Source organism: Oncorhynchus keta, chromosome 12, assembly GCF_023373465.1.
Source record: "Oncorhynchus keta strain PuntledgeMale-10-30-2019 chromosome 12, Oket_V2, whole genome shotgun sequence".
NCBI classification, from domain to species: Eukaryota; Metazoa; Chordata; class Actinopteri; order Salmoniformes; family Salmonidae; genus Oncorhynchus; species Oncorhynchus keta.
Genome location: NC_068432.1, coordinates 55,248,233 through 55,266,971, shown reverse-complemented (window position 1 = coordinate 55,266,971; position 18,739 = coordinate 55,248,233). Strand labels below are relative to the sequence as shown.

At 47.5% G+C, this 18,739-nt stretch overlaps 1 protein-coding gene across 1 annotated transcript in view; it reads right to left on the bottom strand.

Annotated features, from left to right (window-relative positions):
• Positions 1-18,739, bottom strand: part of LOC118391640 (FSD1-like protein) — an 86,189-nt gene that overhangs the window by 20,076 nt on the left and 47,374 nt on the right. Inside the window, exons 7-10 of the mRNA XM_052458711.1 lie at positions 7,736-7,946; positions 7,287-7,385; positions 7,001-7,130; positions 3,253-3,285 (exon numbers count right to left, since the gene is read on the bottom strand). Of these exons, the coding sequence (XP_052314671.1) occupies positions 3,253-3,285; positions 7,001-7,130; positions 7,287-7,385; positions 7,736-7,946 (473 nt within the window). The remainder of the gene's footprint in view (positions 1-3,252; positions 3,286-7,000; positions 7,131-7,286; positions 7,386-7,735; positions 7,947-18,739) is intronic.

Genomic DNA, 18,739 nt, shown 5'->3' with positions numbered 1-18,739 from the left:
AGAGTCTAGGGAGTTAGAGTCTAGGGAGTTAGAGTCTAGGGAGTTAGAGTCTAGGGAGTTAGAGTCTAGGGAGTTAGAGTCTAGGGAGTTAGAGTCTAGGGAGTTAGAGTCTAGGGAGTTAGAGTCTAGGAGTTAGAGTCTAGGGAGTTAGAGTCTAGGGAGTTAGAGTCTAGGGAGTTAGAGTCTACGGGGTTAGAGTCTACGGAGTTAGAGTCTACGGAGTTAGAGTCTAGGGGTTAGAGTCTAGGGGTTAGAGTCTAGGGGTTAGAGTCTAGGGGTTAGAGTCTAGATGGTCATGTCTGGACTGGGTATCACGACTACTCCCTCCCTCACTCTCTCAAAGCACATTGGGGGAAAGGATTGAAGGTTCCTCCCCTCAGGCCTCCTTCTCTGATGTGCTTTGAATGGAGGAAACAAGGACGGAGGAAGTGAGGACGGAGGAAGCAAGGACGGAGGAAGTGAGGACAGAGGAAGCAAGGACGGAGGAAGTGAGGACAGAGGAAGCAGGACGGAGGAAGTGAGGACAGAGGAAGCAAGGACGGAGGAAGTGAGGACAGAGGAAGCAAGGACGGTGAGGACAGAGGAAGCAAGGACGGAGGAAGAAGACAGAGGACGGAGGAAGCAAGGACGGAGGAAGCAAGGACGGAGGAAGTGAGGACGGACGGAGGAAGTGAGGACGGACGGGAAGTGAGGACAGAGGAAGACAGAGGACGAGGACGGAGGAAGTGAGGACAGAGGAAGCGAGGACGGAGGAAGCAAGGATTGGATGGCTAGTCGGTGGGTGGGTGGGCTAAATGTAATATAACTATGAATAAGGCATGATGATACAAAGTCTGTATGTTTTTAAAGTGTCACTCATCTACATTTCTTTCTTTATAATAAGATATATATATATATATAAATTAGTTATACTATTTTGATATTGATTAGCGTACTGTCGGGTAGAGCATGGAAGTTAAGCATTTCACTGCACTTGTGCATGTGACTATAACACTTGAAATACCAATGGTGTTCATATAGGCTCCAGGGTTAAATATGTCTCAATACTGCCATCTAGTGGAATTTAATAGGCTACTACATACAATTCAAGTTCATTAAATAAGCCTTTTTCCCCTGAAATGTTGATATCCATGAAAGCATTGTCAATACTGTCAATGAGTTTTAGGTCTGCATGAAACTATTGGGGGCGGGGGGGGGGCGGGGTGAGGGGGGGGAGAAGACGGGGTGAGTCAGTCCGTGGCAGACGGGAGAGGACTGCAGGGCTGTGAGTCAGTCCGTGGCAGACAGGGGAGAGGACTGCAGGGCTGTGAGTCAGTCCGTGGCAGACAGGGGAGAGGACTGCAGGGCTGTGAGTCAGTCCGTGGCAGACAGGGGAGAGGACTGCAGGGCTGTGAGTCAGTCCGTGGCAGACAGGGAGAGGAGACAGTCCGTGGGGAGAGGACTGCAGGGCTGTGAGTCAGTCCGTGGCAGACAGGGGGACTGCAGGGCTGTGAGTCAGTCCGTGGCAGACAGGGGAGAGGCTGCAGGGCTGAGTCAGTCCGTGGCAGACAGGGGAGAGGACTGCAGGGCTGTGAGTCAGTCCGTGAGGACTGCAGTCCGTGGCAGACAGGGGAGAGGACTGCAGGGCTGTGAGTCAGTCCGTGGCAGACAGGGAGAGGACTGCAGGTCAGTCCTGCTGTGAGTCAGTCCGGGCAGAGGGAAGAGGACTGCAGGGCTGTGAGTCAGTACCTGGCAGACAGGGCTGGGCAGACGGGGGAGGAGAGGACTGCAGGGCTGTGAGTGGTGGACTGGCCTGTCATTTGTAAGTCTCTGTAGCCTCAAGCGTTTTGCTCGTAATCTGAATCTCTCACCCTGCTCTCTCTACCTCTTCATTGTGCCTCTGTTGAATTATGTAATTCTCTGAAAACCCTCCACTTGTCTCCTTTCCACGCCCTCAACAGACAGAAGACCAATACAAGCACAGCTACAGTACCTCTCATTCTGAAATGATACCTCTTCAGAAGTAATAGTAGAGGATGCTCAGATTACCAAATGGTTTACTAGTGCGCTAGGACATATCATTTAGCTAAACAGTTACAGTAACATCAGTTCATTAATAGGGCAATAAACACAATCATAACATTATAAGATCCTCTAGTGTAAAATAGAAATGGAGAAATATATATTTATCTTGACATTAATAAATACATAAATAGCTATTAAATTGATGATTTAAAATATAGTAGATTAATAGAAGGTATTTAGAAAGGTGAACTCTTATTTTGAAGGGACCGGAAGTGTAGGTTGTGCATTTGCCCAATGACAGGCAGTACACATTTAACCACGCCCACATGTGAAAACCACGTTTTTTTGCTGTTGTTTATATGCAAAAAACGAGAACTAAATAACAAGCAATTTTTCAGTTTTTTCTATTTATAGAAAAAAAAAACGAGCTGTTTTCACATTGCTGATTTGTCCGTTTTAACTTGGAAAACAATTAGCCAAAAATGGACCTCATTGTGATTTTGGAAACATGATATGACGGAATGAATGACTGGACAAATACGGACATTACAGTTTCTATACTTACTACAGTTGAGTGAATTGTTACTCACCAAAACCATTTGTTGCAAGCATAAGAGAAATGAGTAAAAACAAAAATAAATTTGTGATCCTAAATTGTACATTAATTCTGTAACAGAGATGGGTCGCCTAGGGATAGAAGTTTGTTTATTTTGTCATCATTTCTTTAAAAGGACCAAGGGAAAAAAGGAATATAGCCTGAGGTTTTCAGAAAGAGAAACAGTTAGGAAAGATGGCATCTACAGGTGGAGAGTCTTTTAATGGTTCGGGGAAGAATAAGAACTCACTATATTCTTTGTGGGAGGTCCCGGCAAACCAAAATCTAATTTCTCCCCAATTCATTAATTTGACCTAAATTAAGAGTTTATAAAAAAAGCAACCATTTCCATCTGTAGATGTCTCTTTTAAGTCAGTCACACAAAGAAACCACAAGTCATTTCAGGAGGTTTCTCTCAGGTTGGAAGAGCAAACGTTGCCGAAATGGGTATTGTAGCCTAAACTGTTCACACAGAAACCCGAAAAGGGACTTTGATGTGCAGAACAGCCTATATGAAAGCGATTGTCGGAGTGTACAAACTTGAACGCAGGCGGTCTTCTACCTAATATTGCCACTGGTTTACACGGCAGCTTGACGCTACATTCAGGTAGCCTAACGCTACACGCTACAGCTGAAAAGTCACACATGGTCACCTTGACATGTTCCTCAGATTGGTAAGATGAGCGCTGTTGACGAACACACAGAATAAACAAAAACAGCAGGTTAAAACAAAGACATTGTGTGGGAGTCATGATGGAGCTATTTAAAAAAAGACCCTAAAAAGAGATTCCATTCGGCACTAAATAACGCACATTTTACATTGCAGCCGAGTAAACCAACCTTCGGTAGATGTCTTTCCACATCCAGAGACTACTACTCTGAACTCTCTCTTTAAGAGGGAGCTTCGGCCTACAATTGGTTTTCAATAACATTTTCTGAGAGTATCAACGCCGGAACTTTACAAAGTATAAATGTGTTTTTGTCTTGAAGGACATTACGCTTCAAACTTGGCAAACAGCGTTTTGACAGACAACGCTGCAAGCGGAAACCCAAGATAGGAGACGAAGCCTTTTCATAAAACATGAGCCTCTAAAGTGTCCGGCTGCTCCTGACAAAAGGTCTCTTTTCAAACCGCCCCTCAGCAGCAGATCGACAACACAAGGCACCATGACACAAACACAGAAGAATGTGACATCTAAGAATGGCACTTCAATGGTAGCCTGGTCCCAGATCTGTTTGTGTTGTCTTGCCACCTCTTACATCCAGATAGCCTGGTCCCAGATCTGTTTGTGTTGTCTTGCCAACTCCTATGGTCATTACCTAGCCTGGTCCCAGATCTGTTTGTGTTGTCTTGCCAACTCCTATGGTCTTATTTTGTCATGCTAATGTGTCGATGACCAAAGGAGTTGGCAAGACTGCACAAACCAATCTGGGACCAGGCTAAGTAATGACCATAGGAGTTGATTTAGAATTAAATCTCTCCCATGATTTTGGAATGAGATGTTCGACGAGCAGGTGTCCACATACTTTTGATCATGTAGTGTATTTCGCGAATCATACAAGAGACGCCGATGATTCTGTTACAAAGCTGTGAAATGTGTGATGACCAAGAGAGACTGTTGTCTAGCAGCACACTTAACAGCTGCGTCTCTGAAACCTCTTCTATGGCTGTCCTCCCAACTGACAGCTGTAAGGAGGGTAATGTCGGCAGGGTAGCCCAGTGGTTAGAGCGTTGGACTAGTAACCGGAAGGTTGCGAGTTCAAATCCCCGAGCTGACAAGGTACAAATCAGTCGTTCTGCCCTGAACAGGCAGTTAACCCACTGTTCCTAGGCCGTCATTGAAAATAAGAATTTGTTCTTAACTGACTTGCCTAGTTAAATAAAGGTAATAAAAATGTCTTCCTTCTCCTCTTCGTACATTGGTTGCCGTAGGTTTAAAAAAAAAACAAATTCCATGCTCATTTGTTTTGAGTTATCCAATTTAAAATACTTATGTCAGCTTCAAAATAACCTCTTTCAGCTGCCCTACATCATTTCCTGTTACATAGACAATGGTATCAGCAAACACGGTTGCTATACAATTGGAGCGCACCAGAGGGAGATCCTCTGCATACAGCAAGTACATAATAGGTCCTAGACAGCTGCCTTGTGGGACACCACAGCATACAGAAAGAGGTTCGGAATAGGCACCATTTATGAATATAAACTGCTTTCTGTTGACAAGATAGGATTGTAACCATATCAATGAGGTGTTAAATTCATAGTGACACAATTTCATCAACAGATCAACAAGGTCAACAGCAGCACAGAAATAAAGAAGCAGCACACCTACAAGTTGACCTTGGTCACGTGACCTGAGCCACTATTAAATCAACTGGAGCTGTTGCAGTCCAGTGATCCTTACGGTATGCACGCTGGTAGCCTGGTATCCTTACGGTATGCGCGCTGGTAGCCTGGGATCCTTACGGTATGCGCTGGTAGCCTGGGATCCTTACGGTATGTGCGCTGGTAGCCTGGGATCCTGGTATCCTTATGGTATGCGCGCTGGTAGCCTGGTATTCTTACGGTATGCACGCTGATAGCCTGGTATTCTTACGGTATGCACGCTGGTAGCCTGGTATCCTTACGGTATGTATGGTCGCGCTGGTAGCCTGGTAGCCTGGTATCCTTACGGTATGTATGTTGGTAGGCTGTACGGTATGCTCTCTGGTAGCCTGGTATCCTTACGGTATGTATGTTGGTAGGCTGTACGGTATGCTCTCTGGTAGCCTGGTATCCTTACGGTATGTATGTTGGGAGGCTGGTATCCTTACGGTATGTATGTTGGTAGGCTGTACGGTATGTATGCTGGTAGGCTGTACGGTATGTATGTTGGTAGGCTGTACGGTATGTATGTTGGTAGGCTGTACGGTATGTATGTTGGTAGGCTGTACGGTATGCTCTCTGGTAGGCTGTACGATATGCTCTATGCTCTCTGGTAGGGCTGTACGATATGTATGTTGGTAGGCTGTACGGTATGCATGTTGGTAGCCTGGTATGCTGTTGGTAGCCTGGTATCCTTACGGTATGTATGTTGGTAGGCTGTACAGTATGTATGTTGGTAGGCTGTACGGTATGCTCTCTGGTAGCCTGGTATCCTTACGGTATGTATGTTGGGAGGCTGGTATCCTTACGGTATGTATGTTGGTAGGCTGGACGGTATGTATGTTGGTAGGCTGAACGGTATGTATGTTGGTAGGCTGTACGGTATGCTCTCTGGTAGCCTGGTATCCTTACGGTATGTATGTTGGTAGGCTGTACGGTATGCATGTTGGTAGGCTGTACGGTATGCTCTCTGGTAGCCTGGTATCCTTACGGTATGTATGTTGGGAGGCTGGTATCCTTACGGTATGTATGCTGGTAGGCTGTACGGTATGTATGTTGGTAGGCTGTATGGTATGTATGTTGGTAGGCTGTATGGTATGTATGTTGGTATCCTTACAGTATGTATGTTGGTAGGCTGTACGGTATGTATGTTGGTAGGCTGTACGGTATGTATGTTGGGAGGCTGTACGGTATGTATGTTGGTAGGCTGTACGGTATGTATGTTGGTAGGCTGGACGGTATGTATGTTGGTAGGCTGTACGGTATGTATGTTGGTAGGCTGTACGGTATGCTCTCTGGTAGCCTGGTATCCTTACGGTATGTATGTTGGTAGGCTGTACGGTACCATACCATAGGAGTCGACAGGACAGCACCAACAGATCTGGGACCAGGCTAGGTAATGACCATAGGAGTTGACATGACTGCACCAACAGATCTGGGACCAGGCTAGGTAATGACCATAGGAGTTGGCATGACTGCACCAACAGATCTGGGACCAGGCTAGGTAATGACCATAGGAGTTGGCATGACTGCACCAACAGATCTGGGACCAGGCTAGGTAATGCCCATAGGAGTTGGCATGACTGCACCAACAGATCTGGGACCAGGCTAGGTAATGACCATAGGAGTTGGCATGACTGCACCAACAGATCTGGGACCAGGCTAGGTAATGATCATAGGAGTTGGCATGACTGCACCAACAGATCTGGGACCAGGCTAGGTCATGATCATAGGCAAGACTGCCATCTGGGACAAAGCTATTTCAATGGCAAAGCTATTTCAAGTTTGAGGTCAAATAAAGATAAGGCCCAATCCCAAATGTAACCCTAGACCCTAAGTCCGATGAACTAGTGGAGATCTGAGAGTATTTGACAGGCGCAGTCAATATGGTAATAAGCTCCAGCCTTCCTATTGACAGGCTCACTGGAAGTTTCACCATATTGCTCATAACCAATCAAATCCTCTCATATCTCAGCGTAAAGTGTTAAGGGTCCATTTGGGACACATTGTGTGTGTGTTCCGGGTTCAGTTCTCACCTGCCCTTGTTCTCCTTGCCCTTGACCTTGCTCTCCAGCCCCTTGCCTCCCTGGGGATCCCACTCCACACTCCTGTCCTCTACCTTCAGGTTCAGATGGGACGACGACGAGTCGAAACCGAAGTTAAACGCTGGGGAAGGAACCAATCAACCAACCAGTCAATCAGATAGATACCAATAACGTAATAACTACATAATTGTTAATCCAAGACAACATAGTCTTACCTCTGGTTTCCAGGGTAACTAACAGTCTTACCTCTGGTTTCCAGGGTAACTAACGGTCTCACCTCTGGTTTCCAGGGTAACTGGATCAGAGTATTCTCCAGCTGCTGCCTTGTTGCAAGCTCGTACCCGGAAGTTCATGAACTTCGAGTCAAACTTTAAACCTGGAGGATGAACAACACATTATCTGTACAGGTTCATGATGTTCAGTAGTTGAACAAGTTTTCAGAGTTTGATAAAGTTACAAAAAGGTGAAACAAAGCGAGATAGATTAGTCATATTTTAAACACAAGAAGCTGCATGAAAACACTGCAGTCTTAGCCCGGTCCCTGATTGGCTTGTGCCATCTTGCCAAGTGGCATGACAATGGCAATAGGAGTTGGCTATCTGGGACCAGGCTAGGTAATGACATAAACAGATCTGGGACCAGGCTAGGTAATGACCATAGGAGTTGGCAAGACGACACAAACAGATCTGGGACCAGGCTACAGTGGGCCCTACTCTAGCTCCGCACCGGACAGTGAGTATTCTGTGGTCTTGATGTTGTCCACCACCTCCCAGCAACGTTCGTCTTTGATCCGTGGCAGTCCTTCGTGGTCGGTCTTTCTGTACTCCAGTATGTAGTGGTCTATCTTGCTGTCCTCCACTGGCATCTTCCAGGCTACAGACACAGTGTTGTCTAACACCAGACAGTCCCCGACCTCCATCTCTGGGGCTTGAGGGACTGAAACGACACAGAGAAATGTGTATTTAAAAAGCCAGGAACAGATCCGTGCGATGGAAAATAATTTTAGGGTTGACTAAATACAAGCTTTTTTGTATGTCCCCCTAAATATGTAATGACATTCAGGATTATTATTATTATTTTATTTTATTATGATTCATTAATGGAAATGTTTTAAAAAAGGAGTGAAAGGTTTTTAGCGAGAGAGACAGAGAAAGAAACATGGTATAGAGGAGACGGACCCACTGGCCCTCTAGGTTACAGAGAGCTGGTAGTCCCATCCACCACACTACCAGGTGGGTGGTATAGAGGAGATGGACACACTGGTTACCCTCTAGGTTACAGAGAGCTGGTAGTCCCATCCACTAAACTACCAGGTGGGTGGTATAGAGGAGATGGACACACTGGTTACCCTCTAGGTTACAGAGAGCTGGTAGTCCCATCCACTAAACTACCAGGTGGGTGGTATAGAGGAGATGGACACACTGGTTACCCTCTAGGTTACAGAGAGCTGGTAGTCCCATCCACTAAACTACCAGGTGGGTGGTATGGAGGAGATGGACCCACTGGTTACCCTCTAGGTTACAGAGAGCTGGTAGTCCCATCCACTACACTACCAGGTGGGTGGTATGGAGGAGATGGACCCACTGGGCCCTCTAGGTTACAGAGAGCTGGTAGTCCCATCCACCACACTACCAGGTGGGTGGTATGGAGGAGATGGACACACTGGCCCTCTAGGTTACAGAGAGCTGGTAGTCCCATCCACCACACTACCAGGTGGGTGGTATGGAGGAGACGGACACACTGGCCCTCTAGGTTACAGAGAGCTGGTAGTCCCATCCACCACACTACCAGGTGGGTGGTATGGAGGAGACGGACACACTGGCCCTCTAGGTTACAGAGAAAAATGCTGGCCTACCTATATCCCCACTAGTCCCATCCACCACACTACCAGGTGGGTGGTATGTGACTTAAATGAGACGGACACACTGGCCCTCTCAGGTTACAGAGAGCTGGTAGTCCCATGCCCCCACAACTATGACACATAACCACAAACCAGGTGGGTGGTATAGTCAATGGGAGGGTTACGGACCCACTGTCCCTCTAGGTTACAGAGTCAGCTGGTAGTCCCAGCTGGGTCTGTATAGTTAATGGAGTTCCTATGGTAGGTACACCAGTCTGCCCACTAGGTCTTACCTGGTCAACACCCAGAGTCTCTCAGAGAGTTCATGGTCAGCCCACTGACCTCACGCTGGGTCTGTACATCAACCCACTGGTAGGTCTCTCCAGGCGTTAGCTCAGTCAGCCCACTGACCTCAACCCAGAGTCTCTCAGAGCGTTCATAGTCAGCCCACTGACCTCAACCCAGAGTCTCTCAGAGTTTCAGTGACCTCAACCCAGAGTCTCAGTCAGCCCACTGACCTCAACCCAGAGTCTCTCAGAGTGTTCAGTCAGCCCACTGACCTCAACCCAGAGTCTCTCAGAGCGTTCACAGTCAGCCCACTGACCTCAACCCAGAGTCTCTCAGAGCGTTCAGTCAGCCCACTGACCTCAACCCAGAGTCTCTCAGAGAGTTCACAGTCAGTCCACTGACCTCAACCCAGAGTCTCTCAGAGAGTTCACAGTCAGCCCACTGACCTCAACCCAGAGTCTCTCAGAGAGTTCACAGTCAGCCCACTGACCTCAACCAAGAGTCTCTCAGTGTTCACAGTCAGCCCACTGACCTCAACCCAGAGTCTCTCAGAGAGTTCACAGTCAGCCCACTGACCTCAACCCAGAGTCTCTCAGAGAGTTCACAGTCAGCCCACTGACCTCAACCCAGAGTCTCTCAGAGTGTTCACAGTCAGCCCACTGACCTCAACCCAGAGTCTCTCAGAGAGTTCACAGTCAGCCCACTGACCTCAACCCAGAGTCTCTCAGAGAGTTCACAGTCAGCCCACTGACCTCAACCCAGAGTCTCTCAGAGCGTTCACAGTCAGCCCACTGACCTCAACCCAGAGTCTCTCAGAGCCTTCACAGTCAGCCCACTGACCTCAACCCAGAGTCTCTCAGAGCGTTCACAGTCAGCCCACTGACCTCAACCCAGAGTCTCTCAGAGCGTTCAGTCAGCCCACTGACCTCAACCCAGTCTCTCAGAGCGTTCAGTCAGTCCACTGACCTCAACCCAGAGTCTCTCAGAGCGTTCAGTCAGCCCACTGACCTCAACCCAGAGTCTCTCAGAGCCTTCAGTCAGTCCACTGACCTCAACCCAGAGTCTATCAGAGCGTTCAGTCAGCCCACTGACCTCAACCCAGAGTCTCTCAGAGTGTTCACAGTCAGCCCACTGACCTCAACCCAGAGTCTCTCAGAGTGTTCACAGTCAGCCCACTGACCTCAACCCAGAGTCTCTCAGAGTGTTCACAGTCAGCCCACTGACCTCAACCCAGAGTCTCTCAGACCAGTCAGCCCACTGACCTCAACCCAGAGTCTCTCAGAGTGTTCACAGTCAGCCCACTGACCTCAACCCAGAGTCTCTCAGAGCCTTCACAGTGAGTCCACTGACCTCAACCCAGAGTCTCTCAGAGAGTTCAGTCAGCCCACTGACCTCAACCCAGAGTCTCTCAGAGCCTTCACAGTCAGTCCACTGACCTCAACCCAGAGTCGTTCACAGTCAGCCCACTGACCTCAACCCAGAGTCTCTCAGAGTGTTCACAGTCAGCCCACTGACCTCAACCCAGAGTCTCTCAGAGCGTTCAACAGTCAGCCCACTGACCTCAACCCAGAGTCTCTCAGAGCGTTCACAGTCAGTCCACTGACCTCCACCCAGAGTCTCTCAGAGCGTTCATCAGTCAGTCCACTGACCTCAACCCAGAGTCTCTCAGAGTGTTAACAGTCAGCCCACTGACACCCAGGCCACAGTTAACAGTCAGCCCACTGACACCCCTATCAGGCCACAGTTAACAGTCAGCCCACTGACACCCCAATCAGGCCTCAGTGTTAACAGTCAGCCCACTGACACCCTAGTCAGGCCACAGTTAACAGTCAGCCCACTGACACCCCTATCAGGCCACAGTTAACAGTCAGCCCACTGACACCCCTATCAGGCCACAGTTAACAGTCAGCCCACTGACACCCCTATCAGGCCACAGTTAACAGTCAGCCCACTGACACCCCTATCAGATCAAAGCAAAATCACAGTCTACTTGAACAGAGCAGAACTCAATCATGAGGCATCAAAGCCGAAGGATCTGAATAATATTAAGAAATGCTGTAGATGTTAGGAAAGTAGAGTGGAAATCTACCCAAACAACTTCCTGGACAAAACGTTCCACTGTAAAATAGTGAAGGTGTAAACTTGGCAGTAGTAAACCTAAACAGTACATTTGACCTCTCAGCTTCCCTATCAAATCTAAAAATATCAAATAGAAAAAAAGAAAAGAAAATGAACAACGATGCCAAGTTTACACCTTCTACTTTCCTCACATCTACAGCCTTTCTTAATGTTATGAAGAACGCAAAACACGGAACCCAAACCGTCTGCGCGTGTGCCATCTGTCACACCATGACCATAGTTTGCTTTGTATGTTTCTATGTTTTGTTTGGTCAGGGTGTGATCTGTGGGCATTCTATGTTTGTCTGTTTGTCTAGTTTGCCAGTCTCAGTCAGTCAGTGGACCAGAATGATTCTCAGTGTTTGTCAGTCTCAGGGGACCAGAATGATATACAGTCTGAATGATATCAGTCAGTCAGTCAGGGGTCCAGAATGATATACAGTCAGTCAGGAGGGGTCCAGAATGATATACAGTCAGTCAGTCAGTCAGGGGACCAGAATGATATACAGTCAGTCAACCAGAATGATAAAGTGAGTTTCCAAGTCAGAAAACCTAAAGAAAGTTAAAAATGACAAATGGTTTGATGAAGAATGCAAAAATCTAGGAAAGAAATTGAGAAACCTGTCCAACCAAAAACAGAGACCCAGAAAACCTGAGCCTACCCTCCAACCCAAAAAGGCCTGTGGTGTTGTTGATATCTTAAATGATAAAATATACAGACCACGAATTCCAATTGGCTATACTTCAACTCTAACATCATCCTTAGCTCTGGCATCTTCCCCAATATTTGTAACCAAGGACTGATCATCCCATTCCACAAAAGTGGAGACAAACTTGAGCTCAATAACTACCGTGGGATATGCATCAACAGCAACCTTGGGAAAATCATCTGCATTATCATTAACAGCAGACTCATACATTTCCTCAGTGAAAACAATGTACTAAGCAAATGTCAAATTGGCTTTTTACCAAATTACCGTACGACAGACCGCGTATTCATCCTGCACACAATAATTGACAAAGACACACCACGAGTGAGATGCAGCCTACTACAGTGAGATGCAGCATACTACAGTGAGATGCAGCCTACTACAGTGAGATGCAGCCTACTATTACAGTGAGATGCAGCCTAATACAGTGAGATGCAGCCTACTATTACAGTGAGATGCAGCAGCCTACCACAGTGAGATGCAGCCTACACAGTGAGATGCAGCCTACCACAGTGAGATGCAGCATACTACAGTGAGATGCAGCCTACTACAGTGAGATGCAGCCTACTACAGTGAGATGCAGCCTACTACATTGAGATGCAGCCTACTACAGTGAGATGCAGCCTACTATTACAGTGAGATGCAGCCTACTATTACATTGAGATGCAGCCTACTATTACAGTGAGATGCAGCCTACTATTACAGTGAGATGCAGCCTACTATTACATGAGATACAGCCTACTACAGTGAGATGCAGCCTACTACTACAGTGAGATGCAGCCTACAGTGAGATGCAGCCTACTACAGTGAGATGCAGCCTACTATTACATTGAGATGCAGCCTACTATTACAGTGAGATGCAGCCTACTACAGTGAGATACAGCCTACTATTACAGTGAGATGCAGCCTACTATTACAGTGAGATGCAGCCTACTATTACAGTGAGATGCAGCCTACTATTACAGTGAGATGCAGCCTACTATTACAGTGAGATGCAGCCTACTATTACAGTGAGATACAGCCTACTATTACAGTGAGATGCAGCCTACTATTACAGTGAGATGCAGCCTACTATTACAGTGAGATGCAGCCTACTATTACAGTGAGATGCAGCCTACTATTACAGTGAGATACAGCATACTACAGTGAGATGCAGCCTACTACAGTGAGATATACAGCCTACTACAGTGAGATGCAGCCTACAGTGAGATGCATTACAGTGAGATGCAGCCTACTATTACAGTGAGATGCAGCCTACTATTACATTGAGATACAGCCTACTATTACAGTGAGATGCAGCCTACTATTACAGTGAGATACAGCCTACTATTACAGTGAGATGCAGCCTACTATTACAGTGAGATGCAGCCTACTATTACAGTGAGATACAGCCTACTATTACAGTGAGATGCAGCCTACTACAGTGAGATGCAGTGAGATGCAGCCTACTACAGTGAGATGCAGCCTACTACAGTGAGATGCAGCCTACTATTACAGTGAGATACAGCCTACTATTACAGTGAGATGCAGCCTACTATTACAGTGAGATGCAGCCTACTATTACAGTGAGATGCAGCCTACTATTACAGTGAGATGCAGCATACTATTACAGTGAGATGCAGCCTACTACAGTGAGATGCAGCATACAGCCTACTACAGTGAGATGCAGCCTACTACAGTGAGATGCAGCCTATATTACAGTGAGATGCAGCCTACTATTACAGTGAGATGCAGCCTACTATTACAGTGAGATGCAGCATACTACAGTGAGATGCAGCATACTACAGTGAGATGCAGCAGCCTACTACAGTGTGATGCAGCCTACTACAGTGATGCAGCCTACTATTACATTGAGATGCAGCCTACTACAGTGAGATACAGCCTACTACAGTGAGATGCAGCCTACTATTACAGTGAGATGCAGCCTACTACAGTGAGATGCAGCCTACTATTACAGTGAGATGCAGCCTACTATTACAGTGAGATGCAGCCTACTATTACAGTGAGATGCAGCCTACTATTACAGTGAGATGCAGCCTACTACAGTGAGATGCAGCCTACTGCAGTGAGATGCAGCCTACAGCAGTGAGATGCAGCCTACTACAGTGAGATGCAGCCTACTACAGTGAGATGCAGCCTACCTGCAGTGAGATGCAGCCTACTTTGATGATGCAGCCTGCTATTACAGTGAGATGCAGCCTACTATTACAGTGAGATACAGCATATTCAGTGAGATACAGCCTACTATTACTGAGATCAATCAGCCATATTACATAAGACTACTACAGTGAGATGCACCCTGTCTGAGATGCAGCCTACCAGTGAGATGCCCACTACAGTGAGATGCAGCCTACTACAGTGAGATGCAGCCTATTCAGTGAGAAGTACCTTACAGTGAGATGCAGCCTACTATTACAGTGAGATGCAGCCTTACAGTGAGATGCAGCCATCTATAATGAATGGACAGTGAGATGCAGCCCTGATCTACAGTGAGATGCAGCCTACTACAGTGAGATGCAGCCTACTACAGTGAGATGCAGCCTAACATGAGATGCAGCCTACTACAGTGAGATGCAGCCTACTAGTAATCCCATCTGAGATGTTGCGGCTTGGGTAGGATTCTAGGTTAACCTGCAAGGTGGTTTGATGATGCTTTGCTGTTTCGTTCTTTGTTTGCATACTTTGGCTAAGCTAATTTCTGATATCCATCAACCATATCAACATAAGACCAAAGTCACCCTGTCTGGTTGTGTACCATCCCACTAGAAATGCACAAGGTCTGTATTCATAAAGTACCTCGAGTAGGATTGCTGGTCTAGGATCAGTTTTGACCTTTTTGACCTTTTTAGATTATATGAATGGACAGGGGGGGTCTAGGATAGATCTCCTACTCCAAGACACTTGATGAATACCCGGCCCAATCTGAAGTTCTATATGGCTCTGTGTCTAAAGTAATCCCATCTGAGATGTTATGGAGGTTATATAAAAAGGGTTCCATAGGTTTCAGGTCTAATTTGTTAGTGCACTAATCCTGGAAAACATCAGGTTCTATAGGGAACTGGCACCCTGTTAAATCTGGTGCCCCATATTCAGGTCTATATAGGAATAGGGTTCTATAGGGCTCAGGTCTAAAGTAGTGCACTATTATAGGGAATAGGGTTCCATAGGGCTCTGGTCTAAAGTAGTGCACTATTATAGGGAATAGGGTTCTGGTCTAAAGTAGTGCACTATTATAGGGAATAGGGTTCCATATAGGGCTCAGGTCAAAAGTAGTGCACTATTATAGGGAATAGGGTTCCATAGGGCTCTGGTCTAAAGTAGTGCACTATAATAGGGGAATAGGGTTCCATAGGGCTCTGGTCTAAAGTAGTGCACTATTATAGGGAATAGGGTTCCATAGGGCTCTGGTCTAAAGTAGTGCACTATTATAGGGAATAGGGTTCTATAGGGCTCTGGTCTAAAGTAGTGCACTATTATAGGGAATAGGTTCCATAGGGCTCTGGTCTAAAGTAGTGCACTATTATAGGGAATAGGGTTCTATAGGGCTCAGGTCTAAAGTAGTGCACTATTATAGGGAATAGGGTTCCATAGGGCTCTGGTCTAAAGTAGTGCACTATTATAGGGAATAGGGTTAGGGCTGGTCTAAAGTAGTGCACTATTATAGGAAATAGGGTTCCATACCTCAGGTCAAAAGTAGTGCACTACATAGGGAATAGGGTTCCATAGGGCTCTGGTCTAAAGTAGTGCACTATTGTAGGAATAGGGTTCCATAGGGCTCTGGTCTAAAGTAGTGCACTATATAGGGAATAGGGTTCCATAGGGCTCTGGTCTAAAGTAGTGCACTATATAGGGAATAGGGTTCCATAGGGCTCTGGTCTAAAGTAGTACACCATATATAGGGAATAGGGTTCTAGTCTGAACTAGTGCACTATATAGGGAATAGGGTTCCATAGGGCTCTGGTCTAAAATAGTGCACTATATATATAGGGAATAGGTTTCTGGTCAAAAGTAGGACAGGGTTCCATTTGGGACACATTCCATGCCTACTACACTGCTCTCTAACCATGCCACAGAGGTAAGGGCTAGTCTGTCTCTTTTAGTCACAGTTGAAGACTTTGAGAGGACCGAAGCGCTGCTCTCACGGTCCACTGAGCATGTCTACTAGCTCCGAGCTGAGAGAGAGCAGCGCTGCCGAGCCACAGCCTTGCCTCAACCACACAGTCAGCTTGAGAAGGATTTGTCCTATCCAAGCAGTTCTCTAGTCTAGCCACTGTGACGACTGCCCTCAAAGCCTCTCCAGGTCCACGACAACGCATACAGCTAATCTGATGTATCAACGTAACCCAGTCAGTTTGAGGTTTGCTCCACTACACTGACAGACTGCCCCCCCCCCTAAAGAGCTATTCAAAGCTTCCCAGTGCCACAACAGAGCATACAGCTAATATGATGTATCAGTAATACTCAAACCTCAAGAATACAGGCCACTGGACCTCAGTCAGAAACACAGTGACTGTATATCCCTACAGCTCTATAGCCCTACATCCCATACAGCTCTACAGCCCTACAGCTCTACAGCTCTACATCCCTACAGCTCTATAGCCCTACATCCCTACAGCTCTACAGCTCTATAGCCCTGCATCCTTCAGCTCTACAGCCCTACATTTCATTTACATTTACATTTAAGTCATTTAGCACGCTCTTATCCAGACACTTACCATTCACCTTATGACATCCAGTGGAACAGCCCTTACAGCTCTACAGCTTTACAGGGGGTGAGAAGGATTACTTTATCCCCTAGGTATTCCTTAAAGAGGTGGGGGTTTCAGGTGTCTCCGGAAGTGATTGACTCCTGTCCTGGCCCTACGTCGTGAGGGAGTTTGTTCCCCTTGGGGGGCCCAGCTCGAACAGTTTTGACTGGGCTACGGGAAGTACTTCCTCAGTGGTAGGGATCCGAGCAGGCCAGAGGTGGATGGACAGTGCCCTTGTTTTGGGTGTAGGGCCTGATCAGAGCCTGGAGGTACTGAGGTGCCGTTCCCCTCACAGCCCTACAGGCAAGCACCATGGTCTTGTAGCCCTGCAGCTCTACATCCCTTCAGCCAGTGGAGACAGCGGAGGAGAGGGGTGACTCTGGGAAGGTTGAATCCCCAGACGGGCTACAGCGTTCGGGATGAGTTGTACAGTTTAATGGCACAGCCCTAGGAGCCCAGCCCAGCAGTTGCAGTAATCCAGACAGCTACATCCCTACAGCCTGCATCTCTTCTGTATGAGGCAGGGTAGTACTCTGCGGATGTTGTAGATCATGAACCTACAGGAAAGGGCCACCGCCTTGATGTTCGTTGAAAGACAGGGTGTTCTTCAGGATCACGCCAAGGTTCTTAGCGCCTGGGAGGTGGTTACACAATGGAGTTGTCAACCGTGATGGCGCCCTACATCCCTCAGCTCTATAGCCCTGCATCCTTACAGCTCTATAGCCCTACATCCCTACAGCTCTACAGCCTCTATAGCCCTACATCCCTTCAGCTCTACGCTCTATAGCCCTACAGCTCTACAGCCTCCAGCCCTGCATCCTACAGCCTACAGCCCTTCAGCTCTACAGCTCACATCCCTTCATCCCTACAGCTCTACAGCCCTGCATCCCTACAGCTCTACAGCCCTTCAGCTCTACAGCTCTACAGCCCTTCAGCCTCTACAGCTCTACAGCTCTACAGCCCTATAGCTCTACAGCCCTACAGCTCTACAGCCCTACAGCTCTACATCCCTTCAGCTCTACATCCCTTCAGCTCTACATCCTTCAGCTCTACATCCCTTCAGCTCTACATCCCTTCAGCTCTACATCCCTTCAGCTCTACATCCCTTCAGCTCTACATCCCTTCAGCTCTACATCCCTTCAGCTCTCAGCTCTCCAGCCCTACAGCTCTCCAGCCCTACAGCTCTACAGCACTACAGTTCTACAGCACTACAGCTCTACAGCACTACAGTCTACATCTCCAGCTCTCCAGCCCTACAGCTCTCCAGCCCTACAGCCCTACAGCCCTACAGCCCTACAGCTCTCCAGCCCTACAGCTCTACAGCCCTACAGCTCTCCAACTCTCCAACTCTACATACCTTCAGCTCTCCATTTCTACATCCCTTCAGCTCTACAGTTCTACATCCCTTCAGCTCTACAGTTCTACATCCCTTCAGCTCTACATCCCTTCAGCTCTACAGCCCTTCAGCTCTACAGCCCTTCAGCTCTACAGCCCTACATCCCTTCAGCTCTACAGCCCTACAGCTCTACATCCCTTCAGCCCTACAGCTCTACATCCCTTCAGCCCTACAGCTCTACATCCCTTCAGCCCTACAGCTCTACATCCCTTCAGCCCTACAGCCCTTCAGCCCTCCAGCCCTACAGCTCTACATCCCTACAGCTCTACATCCCTACAGCCCATCTCTATCAGTATTACTCCAGTAGTACATAGAGGAATCAGTAAATCATGAGAAAGGTCTTCCTTCGGAGTTCCCCGAAGATCCTGTTTCTTCTGGGTTATTTTAGTCTTGTTGAGGTGGTTAACTCTGATCTGTGTGGTCTGTGGTACTGTAGTGTCTGGCTGCTCAGGGCATCTGTGGTCGACTCGTGTGCTCGTCTAGTGCAGTGGTTCTCGGACCTCCAGCCGTGCCATCTGTGGTCGACTCGTGTGCTAGTCTAGTGCAGTGGTTCTCGGACCTCCAGCCGTGCCATCTGTGGTCGACTCGTGTGCTAGTCTAGTGCAGTGGTTCTCGGACCTGGAGCCGTGC